Source organism: Taudactylus pleione, unplaced genomic scaffold (assembly GCF_031769625.1).
Source record: "Taudactylus pleione unplaced genomic scaffold, aTauple2 ptg000096l, whole genome shotgun sequence".
Classification (NCBI taxonomy): domain Eukaryota; kingdom Metazoa; phylum Chordata; class Amphibia; order Anura; family Myobatrachidae; genus Taudactylus; species Taudactylus pleione.
The window spans coordinates 759,273-779,879 of NW_028284498.1; the positions used below are offsets into that span (position 1 = coordinate 759,273).

The following is a 20,607-nucleotide window of genomic DNA, read 5'->3' on the forward strand; positions in this document are numbered from 1 at the left end:
TACTAGATGAGGCTAGGTGTATTCCTGCTGAATCCTGTACATTGCTACTGTGCTCTTTGTATTTGGCTTGCCTTATACAAAGTTTATTCTACCTGCAAGTGTGTGCTACCTACCTGCATTCTATCCTGTTCCTGAATTCTGTACTGATGCGTCCCTATCAGTATAAAGTGTTGGTCGCTGAAGCCGGGGTCCGGGAGATTAGGAAGAGGGCCCAGCGAAGAAGGACGAGAGCATGCTGGACCAAGGAGTGGCTGCTACAAAGGGATACCCGCTCTCACATGTCCCTGCTGATAGAGATCAATGAGAACAACCCGGACGACTATCGGAACTACCTGCGCATGGATGACGCCAGCTTCCAAGAATTGCTGCATCTGGTGATCCCCCACATCAAGAGACAGGACACAAGGTGGCGGAGGGCAATCCCTGCTGAAGACAGACTGGTGGCTACCCTGAGATACCTGGCTACAGGAAGGTCACTGGAAGACCTAAAGTTTGGGACACTCATCTCACCTCAGTCATTGGGCGTCATCATTCCGGAGACCTGCAAAGCCATCGTAAAGTGCTACAGTACCAGTATTGCAAGGTAAGTTAAAAAAAAACACCACACATTGGTTTCTTGTGCAAAGAAAAATTTTTATATTTATTTTTTACTTAACATAAAGCAAGAAATTGCCTTCTTTTAGTACAATGTGCACTGACCTGCAGGCAACTGAAAGTGTGCACTAAACTGTGTGCAAAATACTTTTTTATTACAACTTTACAAAAGAACATTATCATCAAATTTTATTAATCCCAATAGGTAGCTGGCTGTATGTGATAGGGTGGGTCAGACGCCAGTTTGAACAGGCCAATACACACATGGCACAAGTACACATTGTGGCCCCGGCTTCCAGCTATGTGTACTTGTGCCATGTGCGTAGTGACCTTGTTCAAATGGCGTCATCACCACCCTATCCCATGCAGCAAGCACCGATTGGAATTCATAAAATTTGGTGACATTAAAAGCAAGACAAAAAAACAACCAAATTAAATATCACCAAATTTTATGAATCCCAATAGGTAGCCGGCTGTATGTGATAGGGTGGGTCAGACGCCAGTTTGAACAGGCCAATACACACATGGCACAAGTACACATTGTGGCCCCGGCTTCCAGCTATGTGTACTTGTGCCATGTGCGTAGTGACCTTGTTCAAATGGCGTCATCACCACCCTATCCCATGCAGCAAGCACCGATTGGAATTCATAAAATTTGGTGATATTACAATAAAGAAAAAATTTACATCTCTGTATATTGAGGCGACTCATCTGCTGCATCCAGCAGAGCATTATACAAGCTGGTGCTTGGTGGGGGAGTAATATCTAACTGGGCAAGGGGGGGGCGGACATACCTATTTGGGGCAGGGGAAAATAGCATTGAATCTGCAATGTATGTCGAATTTGAGATATTTTTGCTCATACAGTGACTCAAGAGGTCGTAGTTTAACCGTAAAAAAATTTCGTTGGATATCTGCATCCAGATTTCTCAATGTGCTGTTCACATGAGCTGTGAAATCATCAATTGCATCTGGGGGTTTCTGCAGCAGCTGTTCTGCGTTTTGTAAAAAATGGTCCTCTCGTTCTGTAAAATTCTCCTTTCTGCCTTTTTTTTTTTCTTTTTTTGGGGTTGTTGCGAAGATGAGGGTCCAGGTGGAACTTGACTTTCCACTTGTGTGCTATTCTCCGGATCACTGTCGCCACCGAGCAGACTGAGGTCCGGTGTTGATGTTAAATCAGGGTCTTGGGTGGGAGTCTATATAGGGAAAAAAGATAGAAAAAATATTATAGTCATGTTTTAACATCTTTTTTCCTATTTTTACAGTTTCCTAACACCGTGGAGGAGTGGACCAGCATCGCGGAAGATTTTGAACAACGTTGGAATTTCCCTAACTGCGGAGGAGCCATCGATGGGAAACACATCCGCATCAACCCACCTGCCAACACCGGATCATATTACTACAACTACAAAGGATTCTTCAGCATCGTTCTCATGACAGCGGTGAATGCCAACTACGAATTTCTGTTTGTGGATGTCGGCAAGAATGGGCGTGCTTCAGATGGCTTTCTATCAGAGACTCGCCAACAAAACCCTCAACCTGCCCTCACTGGACCAGACAAAGCACTGCCTAAATTACGTTTTCGTTGCAGACGAGGCTTTTGCATTACATGAACATGTGATGAAGCCATTTGCACACAGGGGCCTGACCAGAGAGAAAAGAATATACAACTACCGTCTATCCCGGGCACGGCGCATTGTGGAAAATGCGTTTGGAATAATGAGCAACCGCTTCCGCATTTTCCACACCACCATCAATCTACATGTGGAGAAGATAGTCGTGATGGCGTGCTGTGTGCTGCACAACTTTCTGCGAAGTAAATCTACTCAACGAGGACCAGTCCCAGCTAGACCAGAAGATGTAGGACCCCTGGAGGACATTGAACATTTGACATCTGTGTCTGCACCAACAACTACAACAACATCCACCGCACTTGCCAAAGAAGTGAGGGGAGGAGTACATGACCTATTTCAATGGACCAGGTGCTGTACCATGGCAGGAGGACTATCTGTGAACTACTGACTAAATTGGACATTTGGGATTTAACAACAAAAACATTAAGGATTTTGGTTTAAACTGTGTCACTACTTACCAAGACTTCTGCAACCTCCTCATCTCCCTCACGCTCAGACATCAAGATGATTGATTCCCTTTGAGGCTCTTGTTCACTGATGAATGACATCATTTGGTAGTACCACAGCGCAGGAGTATATATTTCATCTGTAGCCGCTCCTGATTTTTTGGAGTCATCCACCTTCTTTTTTTCTTTGATGTATACTGTCCTGAGATTTTGTATCTTTTGCCGTACAGTTTTCAGGTCTGCATCAGATATGTATTTTTTTGTATACACCAACAGTTCCTCGAGTGCGGCCAACTTCTGCGACTTATTGTGGTACTTCCGAGAACTGATCTTCCACAGACAGTCTTTCGAGTGCAGGATTTCAATGAATCCTGTAACGAATTCACGTTCTGAATCCATGGACATTATCTATGAATAAGAAAAAAAAGGACATTTAAATATTTGTGTATATAGTTTTGTAAAATGTAATGTTGTTATAGTTCACATTTTTAATGTTTTAATATTTTCTTTTTTACAGGTTTTTAAAGGTTTGTTATGGTATTCTAATCATGTTTTCTTTTACAGGAATGTTATGTGTTTATTGCTTGGTAATATAATGTTTTTCTTTGACAGTATGGGTTTTCCACCTTTGGGCCTGTCGTGGTAGAACTACAGATCCCAGGATGCCCTAAAAACAGTTTCAAAGGTGGGTGGCAGGTCATCCTGGGATCTGTAGTTCCACAACAGCTGGAGACCGAAAGGTAGAAGACCCCCAGCTTGAAATAATGTGTGTTTTTAAATGTAATGTATGGTGTTTTTTTGTAAAAAACGTGTTTATTTATTTATTTGAGGTATTACACACATTGGTGGGCAGTGGGGGAGCTTAATGCATGACCCAGCCACCGCCCGCCTCAATACGGCGGGCGGTGGCTGGGTCATGCATTTATTGCCTGGAGGCACACATTGGTGGGCAGTGGGGGAGCTTAATGCATGACCCACCCACCGCCCGCCTCAATACGGCGGGCGGTGGCTGGGTCATGCATTTATTGCCTGGGGGCACGCAGTGGGGAGCACATATTGGTGGTCAGTGTGGTTGTATTTAAACTGTACCAATACTCACCAAAAATTGTCCAAAACAAGACTTCAGTGTGCAGGCTCCTCAATGTGCGACTGTCTTGCTCCATACACGATGCTGCACAAGATGGCGATGGGGCGTGTCCAGGCTTCAGTCAGTCAAATTCCGCATTGTGTGATGAATCGTACGATTCATCGTGAGGAAAAAAACCCTCACGATCGGCGGCCATCGGGTTCATGGTTGGCTAATCTTCCCTACAGCACGGCAGATCAGAAGATGCGATATACGACGAGAGGGGACGCGCATCGGCATCGTGCTCGTGAGTATAAACTCACGATTTGTACTTATTTTTACCCGATTCGTCGTCACGATTCGTCGAAATCGGCCAAATCGTGTAAAATGTCGCTATGTGTGTGGGCACCTTTAGTTTGGTATCAATATGGTGACCCTGGGGGAGCCCGGGGCCACCAGGTTGCAGTAAGGATGGGTGAACCGGCCCAGGTCGGAGACGGAGCAGGTCAAAGCCCCCGTGCCAATCAGTAGTGGGATCGCGCCTGTGAATAGTCAGTGCTGAGCAGCCTGGGCAAAACAGTGAGACCCAGTCTTTTACATTATTATTACACCTCTCTCTGACTTTATTTATATCCTGACCATTATGTATTAAACTTCTCATGCAGCGTGTTACTGGTGATACTGGTTATTACCACTCTACAGCACATCATACACAACACACAGGAGCAGTCTGATGATTGAATGTACTACCAAATACCCTGTCACATTGGTTTTAATACCTCAGAGACATTAGAATACTTATAAATTATACAGCTGATACATGAACTCGATATTTATTAATTAACAATGTAGAGCATATAGGGCAAAAGAAAGAAACAGGTTGTATTAGTAATATTATTGTAACCCTAGTAAAGGGTTAAAGTTAGTAGGGTATTGATGAAAATAAATATAGATATATATATATAGTTAAAAAAGATCTACACAGTGATATGTAATTCATTTATGTACATATTCTGAGGTAAAATGTTAACAAATTCATGCTATATATGAAAAAGTATATATATATATATATATACTGTGTGTGAACAAAAGACAATTCATATATATATAGGCATTTATTAAATAGATAACTGTGGTAATTCTGGCTATAACATACACTATAGTACAAGGGGCGGAGTAATGTAGCTGGGAGTGATTTGGTTCCTGTCAGGTAAAGAAGGTCCGGTTAGAGATAGGGACATACCACTGCGGGGAACAGACATAGATTACCAGCACTCCCTACCAAGCTAATTCATCCAAATACAGGGGATTATAATATAAACCCCCTTTTTTACATCAGTTACAAATATGCTGTTATATTTACTCTACTAAGGAGAGAGCTGGGGAGTATTTACATGCTCACTTACAGAGAATAAGTGGCCGCTACTTATTTATAGTCAGAGACTATATGATCTGGGGACTGTATTCATCCTCAAGCAGCAAGTCACAGTACTATCTTCCAGACAATGGGGTAGATGTATTATAGCGGCACTTACCGTGCCGCTATAACGCTTCCCGCTTCGCCTCTTTACCGAGGCGAAGCAGGAAGCACTACCGATGAGATGTATAAACATCTCATCGGCCGGAGAGGAGGAGCGTTAACTCCCCCCTCCGGCGCTACCCGCTAGAGACAGCAGCGCATCAGCCTAGTGCTGATGCGCTGTCTCTCTCTCCCGGCCGGCTCCACTGAGCATGCGCGGGATCTCGCAAGTATCGCGAGATCCCCGCGTGGAGCCCTGGAGCCGGTAGCCGCCGCAGCAGGGACAGCGCTGTCCCTGCTGTGGGGATAGGCTATCGCCAGGCTGTAGCTGTCGATAACGACAGCTACAGTCGGCCGAACGGTCAGGCGATCTGACTGTTCGTACATAGCCCAGGCTATCGGCGCTGCTATCTTGTAGATAGCAGCGCCGATAATGACAGGGGCGCATAGCGCCCCTGTCATTTACCGCCCAGACCCCCGTTCATACATCGGGGAGAAGCGGTATCAGCGCACATAACGTGCACTGATACCGCTTCTGGGCTTCGTACATCTACCCCAATAAGCCATCAATGTTTAATGCAACTGGTAAAGTAAAATATAATCTACCACTCAGGAGAAGTATACTACTCTATAGACTTTAAGAGGTACATGTATCCAAAATTGTTTAACATCCTTTTTCAGTGGCGATAGACTTTAAGAGGGGAATTCAATTAGAGGAGAAAAGCCATATTCGCCTGTTTTTTTTTGTTTGTTTTTTTCAAGTTAATGATGCTTTTTATTAACGTGTAACACTGATCGAGTTTGGTCAATCTGTGGCCTAATAAATGTTACTGATCTGCCAGATAATACATTTCGTCTGTGGATCTGCAAGTCTGCAGCAAGAGTGCCACAGATTACATAAATGTGATACCAAACAGGAAAATCTTCAACTTCATATAGTTTTACTTTTTGTTAGACTCAAACAATGTTGTCAAGAAAATAACAGGTCAGAAATGCAAATACATTGCCAAAATAGGCCAATAGACTTTGAAAAAAGTAGTAACTCCAACTAACAAGCAATTACGCAATTTTATCACTCTTCTGTGACGTACTGTTTGTCAGATCTTCTGGGTTCCCTCAAGCCTTTTATATTCTAGACTTCTGCTACCGGTATCCATATTCCAAAGCTGGCCACATTGCTAAAGCAGTCAATTTTTGTGATATTGCTTGGATTTAGCATGTATAGCTAAGAAAACAAAGCCGAAGGGCATCAAGCACACTGGTGTATGTTTCACACCAGTGGCAGATTACGCCAATTCCCGCAATGACGTGACTGTATTAGAAACACTGAAGCATTAATATGTTCAACAATGCAGAAAGAAAATATGCTTACAGAGAATGGTTGATACTGCAAAAACAAAAAAGTTAATTAAACAATCTTCTGACTTTCAAATTACAAAAATAATGCCCACTCCAACTCTCCAAAAAAAAAAAACTATGATAATTGCTGACATTTTCTCAATCGACATTGCAAAAACCACTTCCAAATAGGAGTATTCATGTTCTCTTTATAGCAAAAACATGCATACAGAGAATTGAAAATTTAGGAAAGTAAGGAGTATAAATCTATTTTGTTGACAAAGAGAATATCTATTACATGCAGCGACAACCCACAGATGTAGGTTCTCAGAATTCGTCAGACAGCATTTTATTTTTCTCAAAAGACTTGGCGTAACAAGCTGGTTCAAGCAACTTTTGCTAAGCACACCTGCCATGTTCAGCGTTCAGACTGGTGGCATTTTTCCTGCAGACAATTTTGAAATTGCCTCTGATATAATTTCTGGAATAGACACACCAGAAAGGGTGCCTCCTCTGCTTCGTCTTATCTCATCCAGTGTCGCCACAATCTGTTCTCTGGGAGCATCTTTGTGCCTCTCTGTCAGATAAGCCATCACCTTAGGAACTGGTAGAAATTAAATTGGTTAGGAACGATGGTGATATCAAACTCAGCTGCTTCTTCCTCCAGTCCGGACATACCCCAATTCATTTCTGTATATGATGGAGAACCTCCTTGACGACTAGCAGCACTGGAGCTCGCAGGTGCTTCATCTGTAGAATAGGACAAAACTCCTGCGCTGGATATGGTACTTGAAGAGGTTTGACTGGGTTCTGGTATTGTCACATTGCATGGGACAAATGTAGGAACTCTCAAAGGTGCTCTAGACGTAAAGACGGATGGCACTGAAGTATGCTTTGTGACGTTATCACGGGATGATACACTGTCACATACAGCAGTTCCCTCTTTACACAAAGTAGTCGGCAATGTAGCTGGCAGTTTCCTATTGTTTAATGTGAAGATAGGTGCTGGTCCAATGAGAGACTGTGCCGCAGTTGGCTTATTTAGTGCGTTTCCTGCATTAGTCTCTCTTCCCTTTATCGTAGTTCTAGCAGTTGAGGACCTGGTATTTTTCTGCACAGCATCTCTTATATTAGACAGTGGAGCTCCACCACCAATTTGGCTGTTTGTGGCATAAATGGGTTTCACTAGCTTAACAGGTACGTGACTGCTACCAACTTTACAGATGAAAGTGGGTACATTAGACTTCATATTAACATATTGGAATATAGTGAAAATATTGGGATTTGTCACAGGAACATGTAGACGGCATGGAGCACAGCTGGGTGATGTACTTTTTTTTTTTTTTTATTCAATACATTTTTATTGGTTTTTATAAGCAGTTACAATCATATGAATAAACTACCAGTGCTGAAACATTGTAAAAGCATTATATTGGCAATTGTTGATTCACAATAAATTGTATTTCTCAGAGAAACCTGGACGTGGCCTCAATTTGTGATAGACAAATATCAATATATAGTATAAAGAAAAAGCATCTTCTAAGAGGATCTAACATAGGGCCTGATTCAGACCCACTCGCAAGCGGCTGTCCGCTCGCAAGTGGGTCGAAGTTGTGCACTGAGCATGCGCACGATGGCGGGAGCTCCGTCGTGCGCATGCGCCAGACGCGACGAGCGAAGGACTTTCCTTCGCTCGTTGTGTCTGATCAAAGGGGGCGTGCTGTCGATGTTGATTGACAGCACGCCCCCTTTGGTGGGCATGCCGGGGGCGTGCCTCCCTGACGGGGGCGTTCCCAAGGGAACGCCTACCGTCAGAAGCCGGCCCACTGACATCACTAGTGATGTCAGTGGGAGTGATTTTGGCTCTGATAGAGCCAAAATCACTCCGGGCCTTGCGGTTGAAAAACTCAACCGCAGGCTCCGGCTCGCAGTGGCGATGGTCGCGATGGTCAAGACCATCGCGGCCATCAAACTGCACGCTCGTATAGGCTGTGGGTGGTGACCCACAGCTATATGAGCGTCCAGGAGGACGCTCCATAATTATGGAGGGCGGCCCTCATTCAGAGCGTGCACTCTGCTCAGAGCGTACGGCTCTGAATGAGGGCCATAGTCGTTTAGAGTTAATTTCAGTCATTTATATCACAAAAATATGCACACTTTGAGTCACAGCTAAACATCCTACACATGTAAAGCTATTATATCAGACAATTGATAATTAACATCAAGATTCAGTAAGCAATCATTAATCACCTAGAGATCCCGAACTGGTATGACCAGCACGTGCCGATTCAAGCCATCTAGACCATATCTTAAGAAATTTATTTTCTGACTTCCTGGCTATAAATACAAATTTTTCATGTGAGACTACTTTATTTACCAGCGATATCCATGCGTTAATGCTCGGGGCACAAGGCGCCATCCACTCCCTCGCTATGCACACTTTAGCAAGCATGCACATATTATTTATAAATAGTTTAGAGTATTTATCAATAGACATCCTCAATGTTAGCTAGAACACAAGACACTGGAGTGAGAATATCTTGTGGTATACCTGTATCTGATATAATACGACATATCTCTTGCCAGAAAGTATTTATCTTTGGACATTGCCATATGAGATGCCAAAAATCTTCCTCAGTTGAGTCACATTTGGGACATTGTGAGTTTGCCCTACCCCCAATTGCGTGTAATCTAGTGGGTGTCATATAAACTCTATGGAGTATAAATAGCTGTATCTGTTGAAAACGATCAGACACTATGGCGTAGCGCGGACTAGTCAAGGCCAGTTGCCATGTCTCATTAGAGAGTACACCAACATCGTTTACCCATTTTTGTCTAATATGCGCTAGGTCAGATGCATGATGTCCATCCAGTAATTTATTCTATAAAATAGAAATCAGGCAGCAAGAACCCAGTGATGTCATAATTTTTTTAAGCGGCAAGTCCCGAAGAAGCAGTGGAGCCCCTCTGAATTGAGCATTAAGTGCATGTCTTAGTTGAAGAAATCTGTAAAAGTATTCCCCAGGGACTTTAAACTCTGCTTGAATTTGTTGAAAAGATTTCAGAAAACCTTCCCGATATAATTGCCCAATGGATGTCACTCCCCATCTTCCCCATACTTCCCAAACTTGCAACTCTGAAAGCTCAGAAAGTGCTCTTGTATGAGCTAATGGGGGATCTGGATCTAATCCCTCGACCTTTAAGATTCACGAGGCCAATCTCCAAATTAATACAGCTTGTTTAACCAGGGGGATTTTGATAGTTACCAAGCTATCGCTAAGGAGTAGTTGAACCGGAGACAAACCCATGTCGCTATCAGCTATGATATGATTAATCATTGAGTCTACCTGTAGTACTTGGAACCGCTCCCATAGATGAGCCAGTTGCGTGGCATAGTAATATAATTTAAATGAGGGCAATGCCAAACCGACTGAGTCTCTACTCCTAGTCAACGTATCAATTTTAATTCGGACTCTCCCATTATACCAAATTAAAGAGGAAAGCAGACCATCAATCTGTTTAAATATTCGCTGTGGAATATATATTGGGGAATGATGAAGAACGTATAGTATTTTGGGCTGTACAACCATTTTAACTATGTTTACCCGGCCTGTCATAGTAAGTGGCAATTTGCCCCAGACAGAAACTCGAGTTTTGAGAAACTCCAGCTGGGGGTTAATATTAAGGGGTAGATACCTAGAGGGATCCTTTGTAATCTAAATCTCGAGGTATTTAAAAGAGTTTACCCAGTGTAACGAGTAACATAGCAAAGAATCAGTTGGGCCAGAGCCCACAAAAGGAAGCACGTAGGACTTATCCCAGTTCACACGTAGGCCGGAGTATCTACCAAATGTATCTATAGTACTTAAGACATATGGGATGGAAAGTGTATAGTTTGAAATAAATAATAAAATATCATCTGCGTATAGCGCAATCTTATCTACTTTGGTTCCGACGGTAAGTCCTAGTATATGGGGCAGGCTCTAATTTTGCATGCCAAGGGCTCAATGGCTAGGGCGAACAAAATAAGAGACAAGGGACAGCCCTGCCTGGTACCTCGGAACAGTGGAAACTGCGGGGAAACAAATCCATTTACAGTAACTCTTGCCACAGGAGCAGAATATAGTAATTTGACCCATTTTATATATCCTGGACCAATTCCAAATCCATCCAGTGTCTCCCACAAGTACTCCCACTCCACTGAATCAAACGCCTTAGCGGCGTCAAGAGACATTATAACGGATGTTGAGTCATCACTGTGGGGTACTTGTAAATGTGTAAACAGGCATCTGAGATTAATAGCAGTCGATTTGCCAGGCATAAAGCCCGTTTGATTCGGGTGAATTAATTGTAGTATAACCTGATTAATTCTAGTAGCTAAAATTTTTGCTAGTATCTTAACATCAGTGGGTAGTAATGATATGGGCCTATATGAGTCAGTAGAGGAAACATCTTTATCATGCTTGGGTATAACAATTATAAGAGCTTCTGACATAGAGTCAGGGAGTTTATGTTCATATATTTGATTGAAGAGTTTAAGCAGGCAAGGCAAATAAAAGGCTTTATGTTTCTTATACAGATCAAGAGGGATCCCGTCCACCCCTGGAGCTTTGCCGGTGGGGAAGGAGTTAATGGCCAACTCAATCTCTTCTATGGTTATGGGGGAGTCTAAAAGATCGTGTCCTTCTGGACTACGTTTTGGAAGAGATATATCTGCCAAGTAGTTACGGATATCCTGTATCCCATCTTTCAAGCGTGAGCTATACAACTGAGAGTAGTATTTCGCAAATTCCATGGCAATATCAGGAACCTTATTATATACCACTCCATCATGGTCAATAATCTGGGCAACATTTATAGACGATCTCTCGCCTCTAGCTAAATTAGCCAGATATGATCCAGGTCTCTCCCCTGAGGCATATTGGTGGTGGGAAGAGAAAAGCAGTTTAAAATTTGCCTTATTCTCCAAGCATTTTGTCCATGCCTTTTGCGCATCTACCCAGTCCTGTCTATTAGTTTCAGTATTATCTGATAGGTATGTCAGCTCCAGCGTTCTACACATTGTCTCCAGCTCAGACTCCTGTTTTTTATAGAATGATTTTAGGCTGGCCTCCCTTTGTATCAACGTACCCCTAAGGAACGCCTTAAAGGCATCCCACAAACTGGGTTGAAAAAGCGGTTCACTATTTAAATAAAAAAATTCTGACCATGCAGCTTCCAGTTCAAGACCAGGACCCATGCGGGTTAGCCAAAACGGATTTAGTTTCCATAAAGACTGTCCTCTATGGGCCTCTAAATCAATGGTCAGTGAAATAGGGGAGTGGTCAGAAATGCCCCTAGTTTGATAATGGATCATATGTATACGAGGCATCACATTAGGTGTTACCAGGGCCAGGTCAATTCTAGAGAATGATTTGTAAGTAGGGGAGAAATATGAGTATTGCCTTTCCCGTGGGTGCCTAAGTCTCCATGCATCTAATAAACCCATCCCAGTCACCATGTTCGCAAACCCAGTCCCTCAATCACTACCGGCTTGGTCTGTGCCAGTATGTCTATCCAGCGACAAGTTCATCACATTATTGAAGTCACCGGCACATATTATTGGTAATCCTGGGAACAAAGCTATAAACTCAGCCGCCTTTTTAAGAATTTCGTGTGAGTATGGGGAGGGACGTATACTACAAGGAGCAATAAAGACAAAGAATGTATTCTGCATTTTAGAAAAATATATCTACCCCCCACATCAGTTTGTATCTGATCCAACACAAAGGGAACTGATTTCCGTACTAGTATCGAGACCCCCCTGGACATTGATGTGTGTGTTGAATGATACGCCCAGCCCACCCAGGGTTTCTTTAATGACATCAGACGTCCACCAGCTAGGTGTGTCTCCAGTAGACAAATAACATCCGCTGCATACTGTTTAATCTGCCTAATGACCAGCGAACGCTTAATTTTGTCATTTAACCCTCTGACATTCCAGAATAAGAAATTAACATTTAGTGATGCCATCTTAAGGTACTATGTTGTTTATATATTAGGGGGGCCAGTCGTCCAGCCCTCAAATAATAGAACCACTGCCAATTCTGAAGGATATGAAACCAAAACAGCACAAAAACCTCCCAACAAGTTACTCTCCTCGCCCACCCCCCACCCTGTATACCAGCCTGAACTATGGCATACCTCATCCCTAAAACAAACAGGAACCTCTCCCCCTCTTATTCCTATGACTTCTATTAGTCAACTAAGGCAGTGCAATTATACCACTACCCCACTACATACACAATATAAAAAGGGCAAAAAATATAACGGCCCTAAGGCATAACACACATAAGGTCTCCAGGTCTATAAATGCGTACCCAGGACACCATAAAGGAAGAAATAAAATTAGCTTTCCACTAACAATATGTTTGTACCTTAGCATACAAAATTTAGAATTAGCTAATTATATATATTGTGAATACAAACAAGATAGGTCACGTTCAAGTAATCGTATACATATGGACTTTCAGTAATTGTAGCAATTAAAAATACACACCAACAGAAAATAAATATGCAAGGTTCAATCTTGGGCTATCGGGAGCCTTGCCGGCCTGCGCCGGTCTAGCCACAGGGCTGCGTCCCGCGGGGTTGCAAAGAATTTTGTTTCTCCGTCAGCTACCACCCTCAGTTTGGATGGATAAATCATGGCATATGATATGTTGAGATCTCTCAGGCGCCTTTTTATAGTTGAGAACTGTGCCCTCTCCTTCTGGATCTCTATGGCAAAGTCCGGAAACACGGAAATCCGAGACCCATTCCACTGCAGGGGGCCGCTCTCACGGGCCAGTCGAAGGATAACATCTCGATCTTTGTAGTGAAGAAGCTTCGCAATAAGCGTACGAGGCGGAGCCCCCGGTGGCAGAGGCCTAAAGGGAATACGATGGGCTCTCTCCACTGAGAAGTATGATGAAAACGAGTCTTTACCAAAAGTATCGGTCAGCCATTTTTCAATAAATTGCTCTGGATTACTGCCCTCTTCTTTCTCCGGCAGTCCCACAAATGTCACATTATTTCTTCTCAACCGACCCTCCATGTCCGAGAGCTTTTTCTGGACCGCTGACATCTGTGCATCTAGGGATCCAACTCTGACACCTAAAGGTGTTATTTGATCTTCTAAGGTGGACGTACGGGTTTCAAGCTCGCCCACTCGTTCTCTGACACATTGGAGATCATGATGTATTAACGATAGATCCGATTGGACTTTACCAATTTTATCAGAGAGTCTGGTTTCGCATGCCGTGAATGCATCGATAACACGCTGCATTGCAAGGTCTGAAGGGGTATCTGAAGTTGAGGCTGCAGAATCAGCAGGAGAAACAGGCGAGAAATCACTCCCATGATCAGCAGTTTTAGGTTGAGCACCAGAGCCTCTGGCATATTGTACTAACTTTGCAGCCGCGGCTGAATGATGCTAATGCTTTACCGTGTTTATATATGCAGATAGTACAGTCCATGCAAATATGCACTTTCCTGGGTGATGTACTTAGTGGATACATATATGGGACAGCCATTGGATTTGGTATGCCATTGTAAGCCATGTTTGAATAAAGTGAATGTAACATCCATTGATTGCTAGCAGGCAAGACAAAAGGACTATTGCTGTAAGAAGCAGCTGGTTGTACTTTATTGACATTATTGTAAGAAAAGAAACCATACTTGTTTGGCTTGTCCATAAAGAAGTCTTTCATGCTTTCACCACCTTGCGATTTGGGAGGGTCACCATGGTGCCCTGGTTTGGTCGTCTTGTCACATGTTGATGGTTGCAAAGGAAAACATTCTTTAGGCTCAGTGGTGCCAATCTGGACTTCCCCAGATGTTTTGAATGCTAATGACAAATTGCTGTTGGAATTCTTGACTGCACTGACTTTTATTTTTTTCCCCAAAAACTCCTTTCCATCCATTTCTTTTACAGCAGCTTGTGCTTGTTCTGAACAAGTGAAGATCAATACAGCATACCTGGACATCATAGACGATTCTTCAAGAAAAACATTTAACACCTTATATTTCTGGAAAACATTCATCAAATCTATTTTATTACAATGGGGGTGGAACAAGAATATGACACAATGCTGATAGATATAGCCCTTCAAGAAGCTAGAGAGATGGATAGGGAAGAACTTCTGACATATAAAGAAAAAACCAAGACCAACAACAACCACTATTCATTACTCAGTACAGCAATGAACATAAAGATCTGGAACGGATCATATGGAAAAACTGGCATATCCTTCTGAAAGATGATTCCCTTAAACCAATACTCAAAGATAGACCTACATTTGTTTACAGAAGAGCACCGAACATCAAACAAAAATTGGTGAAAAGTTTTCTATCCCCAAGGAAAGTCTCTCAAAAAAACATTGAAAATTGGCTTGACACGAAAAAAACAGGCTTTTTCTTCTGTAACCATTGCAGAGCATGCAAGACCTCTAACAAAAAATCTACTCTCCCTCTTCAAACGTTTATCTCTCACACCACACGAAAGGAATACAAGATAAAGGGGGAAACTCAGCTGTGATTCCAAAGGAATCATATATTTATTATCATGCCCATGTGGATTCCAATATGTTGGACGCACCATAAAAAAATTAAGTACACGTCTGCGAGAACATATGAGAAACATTAAGAATGGCATAAAAACACACAGTGTCTTGGAGCATTTCAGCACACACCATAATAAAGATTCCTCTTTACTGACATTCCAAGCCATTTCGCTTGTCAAACCCTCATGGAGAGGGGGGAACCATATTAAAACCATGTCCAGAGAAGAAAGTAGATGGATATTCGAACTCAAAACTCTGACACCATACGGACTCAATATTGACTTTGAGCTCTCCAGTTTTTTGAACAGAGATCCCTGATTGGAACACCTAAAGAGGATGGGTAATTTTTGGCTCATGGGAAACCAACTGAAGTGGGGAGAAAATTACAGTTATACCACCCTGGTAAACGCCCAAAACACCATCCGAACTTGGAAGCTAAGAAAGGTTGGGCCTATCAAGTAATGGGAAGGGAGACCGCCCATGAAACACAGGTACTGTAAGTAACATCCTCTCCCCACTCTCATATCGGTCCACCTGAGCTAATGCCCATATCAAGGTTGCCATTCAGCATCACCAGCCGAAGAAATCCCCTCTATGGGCACATAAGCCACTTTTAAGATCTGATGAAATTTGCATGTCAGAATGGATGATCCATCCAACAAGAATTCACCATTAAAAACAGTACAATCTCTTTGAAGCATTCTAGAGATTTCATTTAATTATACAGGATGCTAAGACACTCCGTATCCAACACAATTCTTGCAGGACAACCATGTAGGGTATTCCCTTATCAAGACGCATACACAAGATCCAAGTTTTACCATTCCTATAAAACATTAATCTGCCATACTTTAATATTATAATGAACATATTATCTTATACAATTTCCATTTTGCTTCAATTTTATTTTTATTTTTATTTTTCTATTAAGTTTATTTCTATTTTTATTTTTACTTTTACTTTTATTTTAATTCTTTTCTTTCTCATATCTCTATTTTTATTTTATTTCATTTCATTTCCAGTAAATTCTAACTCTGCACTACTGTGTCAGTCTGTAGGATTGATTTTATTTATTATATTTTTATTCTATGTGGAGCTCTCTGTTAATTTATTCCCTATATGCTATTATTTAAATATCTATCCATGTCAGAACTGCAATTACTGCTGCCAATGAAAAAGATATGTTTAGAAACAGCATGCTAGGTCTCCACCAGTTATTCAAAGTGAAACACAATTTTGAGACAGCACAGCAGATCCCTATGAATCAATTAAAGTTACAACAATGTTCTAAATGAGGTGCAGTCAAGGTAGCCTTTAAAGGAAGCATTTTGCAAATAGCAAGACAAACACTGTCCCTGACGAAGCCCACCTGGGAGAAACGCGTAGGGCAACAGGACAACACTGTTAAGACGTCTAAACCTACTACAGACTTTCATACTGACAAGCGCCAGTCTACATCAGAACATCAGACAGCAGCAGGAAGTACGGACCTGTGGTAAGAGCTCACCCCAGGGGGATCCGGACCTGCTGCTTGAATCGCCGGCGCTATGAAGGAAGACTGTCAACACGGACCTCCTCTTTGTGCCACTACACACAAGGAACTCAACGAGGCGGCTACCTCATCAAATCCTTCCCGAGTTCTGTGAAAGCTGCAAACAAGACAGTCCAGGATAAGGTAGGAGATGCGCGCACCCACATTAAAGAAATTATACCAGTCGGTATCGTTCACATCACCACTGCGAACTTCATAAGCCACTGAGCTTCTCCATTGACTACTCAGCAAACATTTTTTACAATACCTAATCAGACTCCATTTAATATGAATTTTGTTATAGAGCACTGAAAGTGTGAAGGGTAAAACAGGATTGGACCAAACCCCCCCCCCCTCATTAAGTGCAAAACCACTCTTTTATATCTACATCAAGAGACATTATTTATACGGTGGTCAGGATATACATACTACATGACCTATTGTCATTTTACATATGTTTTTACGCCTGAATTTTTCCTAACATCATATCCTAAACATGTTGTTCTTATTTGTCACATTTTATATTGTCGTCAATAAATCATTTGTTTTTTTATATATGTATTCACTCAATATTTTTATTCAGTTATTCTAAATAGTCTACATATATTGTGTAAACCATTAGATTTTTTTGTATATAGGCCAACCAGGTGCGCCCTATAAGATCATTTCTACATATTCATCAAATCTACATCTTTGACAGAAAGCGCTATATTTCCCACATGGACATAGTAACGTTGCTGCAGCTCTGACTGATTCGCTGAGTTACTGGCTCCTTCCTCTCCTCTCTGCTGATCATTCCGTAAAGCAGAAATGGGTGTGCTCGACAGAACATTTTCCACACTTTTGGTTTTCTTGAAGTCCAGAGATGCACCATCAGACCATTTCTGCATTGTGCTGTGCTGATGAGCATCCATAAAGCATTCCTTCAGTAAGTTATCAGCTGGAGATTTCACTTTGGTGAGCTGCACATTGAGAGGCTCCAATGTATCAAGTGGTATGCCAGACTGTCTTCATTTCCTGATACTTCTCTTCCACTTCAGCAAGAGCTGATATGAGATTGAAGCTAACCTCAGTTGCGGACTGAACGGTTGGTGCTCTCTGCAGGCTAAGGAAAGACTGTGTCTCCGTGCTCTGCTGATGTGTTTTCCAGCAGAGTTGCAAACACATCACACGCTGCATATCCAAAAGCTGGAGTTCAGTCTTTACTGCTCTCGCCTCATAAGAAGCAGATAGCAATATATCACCAGCCCCATTCCAAAGTTCCATGTTTTTGCAGGCTCCAGTTCCTGCCTGTATTGTATCCTGTGCCAGTGAAAATAATCCATTTATCATTATGTCCGTATTTACTCCAATATCTTGTGTGCCTGTTTTTATGATCTGAGTTTCTTTGTCGAAACACTCTGATACCCATGAAAGACCAGTTTTAGAAATCATATCTTTCAGTTTGGGGTTCCCTGAAACAGTTCTTAGATCTGTTAAGTTCATTTTATTATTAGTTGCTTGGAAAGCCTTTTTGGCCTCTATAGGTGGGTTCATTTCGACAGAGGGAGGGCTGGTGTCAGTGAATGTACGCAGCAGACCAGGTGGATGGTTAACATGGCTGCATAAAGAAAAACTGGAAAGGTCTTCAAGGGCCTCTTCAAATGCACACTGCTCTACATCCGTATCTTCACCATCAAGGGAAAATTGTGAGCTCGATCTACTGTGAAAGCTGCCACTTTTAACAGACAGGAATGTTTCATCATCAAGAAAGTCACTAGATGAACAGTCTTGGTCACCAGGGTGATCAGAGTTGTCCGAACGGTATTTCGGAAATTGTATTGTGCCATAGCTTTTGGCCGGTCCAGTTTATCTGCCAGATCCTTTGAACACTGAATTTGTGCTTTCAATAAATACATCTCCCTCGGTAATTCCAGAGTCATGAAGGGCAGACAGAGTTTCCGTAAAATTCAGCGGTATTTTCACTGGCACATAACTATACACCTCCGAGTGAGATGGATCCTCAGACATTAGCTGCCAATCATTTTCACTGTCCCATATTTCCAAACTCGGAGTAACTTGTGTTTTATATTCACAGGCTGAAAGCTTATTCCCACACGGCAGCTCTGCTTTATTAACCAGATCAGGACACAATGTTTCATGGTGAGGGATCGCTTCTGTAACCAGCTCATTGACCAATTGGCCATACTCATGCCCAGGCGGATGCGGTGCTTCATCAGAGTACACCTCACTATAGACTGGACTGAATTTATGTCCAAAGCTCTCTGGGTTCTCAAATTGTCTTCAACTTGCTTTTACTCATCAACGTCACCCGATTATTAATTATCTGCAGAGATGGGTTGTGTCTTAGAAATTCTTCCAGGCCACCAGATTCTTTTATAATTTTTCTCTCTTTGGCAGTAAGCAGAATATACCACCCCAGAATCTCTTTTCCATCAACTTCAATGGGATTGTGTTTTTTCAATAATTCGACCACCTGTCTGTTAAGAGAGAATTTCTTCTTCAGTATGCAATCTTCACATGTGCCCTCACCGTATAGGCCTGCAGATCTATGCAAGGGTTTTTGTGGTTGCCGGAACTCCGTTATTGGTGCATTCTGCCGTCAGCCCGGTAGACGCTGATTACTACTGCTACTGCCAAACACCGACTGACAGGACAGAAATGGCGGCAAACGACGTCCCGGCAACCACATATGTGTGGTACTACTTTTTGTGGTGAGGATGTGCCTTAGTGTTTGCGATGCCCATGTACTATAGAAGAAGGGGCGGAGCTGGGAGTGATTGGGTTCCTGTCAGGGGAAAGAAGAGCAGGGACTGAGAGAGAGATATATATAAAAGGAGCTGCCGGCTGACTGAGAGGGGGTCTGCTAAATCCTTTTCTTGAGTGCTCACCCCCTGTGTCCTAAATGGCAGCTGAGCTATGACAGGCTGCCGGGCACATGGGGTGGAGTTGGAGAGGGAGCCTGTCACAGCAGGAGCTGTGAAGATGGTGAGCAGCAGTGGCTGTCAGCAGAGTTCCCAGCTCAACTGTCAGTGGTGTTCCCAGATGCAGCCATCCGAGGTGGAAGCGGAAGTCCTGTGGGCAGAGGATATGTGGCAGCGGGCGGCTCAGCGGTGCCTAGCCTGACCGCTCACGGGCTGTCACTGGGAGATGTGGCAGTGGGAGGAAGGAGATTGGCTGGTGAGAATGGAGTTTCTGACAGTCTGTGTCAGCAGTTGCAGGGAACTTTCTGCAGTGAATAGAAGCACTTGCACTGCATTCACCTGAGCACTCACTGCCACAATATAGGGCACAGCCAGAGAAGGAGCTGTGGAGGCTGGTGGGCAGGAGTACTCACCCTGCTCTTTGAGATTGCAGCTGGTGTAGGGCAAAGTGCTCTGTGGCGGCCATTGTCCGTGAGCATGGAGACTGTGTGGGAGGAGCAGAGGCATGCCCAGAGACAAAGCAGCAGTAGTGGTGAGGCAGTGAGGCCTTGCAGGGTCCTGCTGTATAGCATAGTGGAGGCTGATGTCGTGCACTCACAGGCAGCAGGCAGCTGTTTCTAAAGAGCCGGACCTCCCTCCTTCAAACATAGCTGCTGGAAGAGCATTTCATGCATGTGAGCAGCGGCAGTAGCGCTGAGCCCATAGTGAGTAGAGTAGTTACACTAAACTCACTTGGAAGCTCTCTAGTCTCCAGATATCATACATACTCTAGTTATAGGAAATAATAGATGCAGAAGTGATACATAAGAGACAAGAGAGGCATCTCATCAGAGTAGAACTGACTATGGAGCAGCTGGAGCATAAAACCTACTACCTCCCATATACAGTACTGTAATATATTACCATAGGAAAAGTTTGGGGTAGCAGGATATTCATATGTACAGCGCCTAAGGATTGTAAACACTGACTTAGAC

At 42.9% G+C, this 20,607-nt stretch overlaps 1 protein-coding gene and 2 pseudogenes across 1 annotated transcript; 2 read left to right on the top strand and 1 right to left on the bottom strand.

The window, feature by feature from the left end:
- The first annotated feature begins 146 nt into the window (after positions 1-146).
- On the top strand, positions 147-6,972 carry LOC148526439 (uncharacterized). Its single transcript, XM_088470314.1, has 3 exons — positions 147-583; positions 1,859-1,910; positions 6,901-6,972. The coding sequence occupies exons 1-3, from the start codon at positions 147-149 to the stop codon at positions 6,970-6,972; spliced, it is 561 nt and encodes a 186-aa protein (XP_088326440.1).
- On the top strand, positions 4,133-4,291 carry LOC148526440 (signal recognition particle RNA; annotated as a pseudogene).
- A 49-nt stretch (positions 6,973-7,021) lies between the features above and the next one.
- On the bottom strand, positions 7,022-20,099 carry LOC148526441 (uncharacterized; annotated as a pseudogene).
- Between the last annotated feature and the right edge of the window lie 508 nt (positions 20,100-20,607).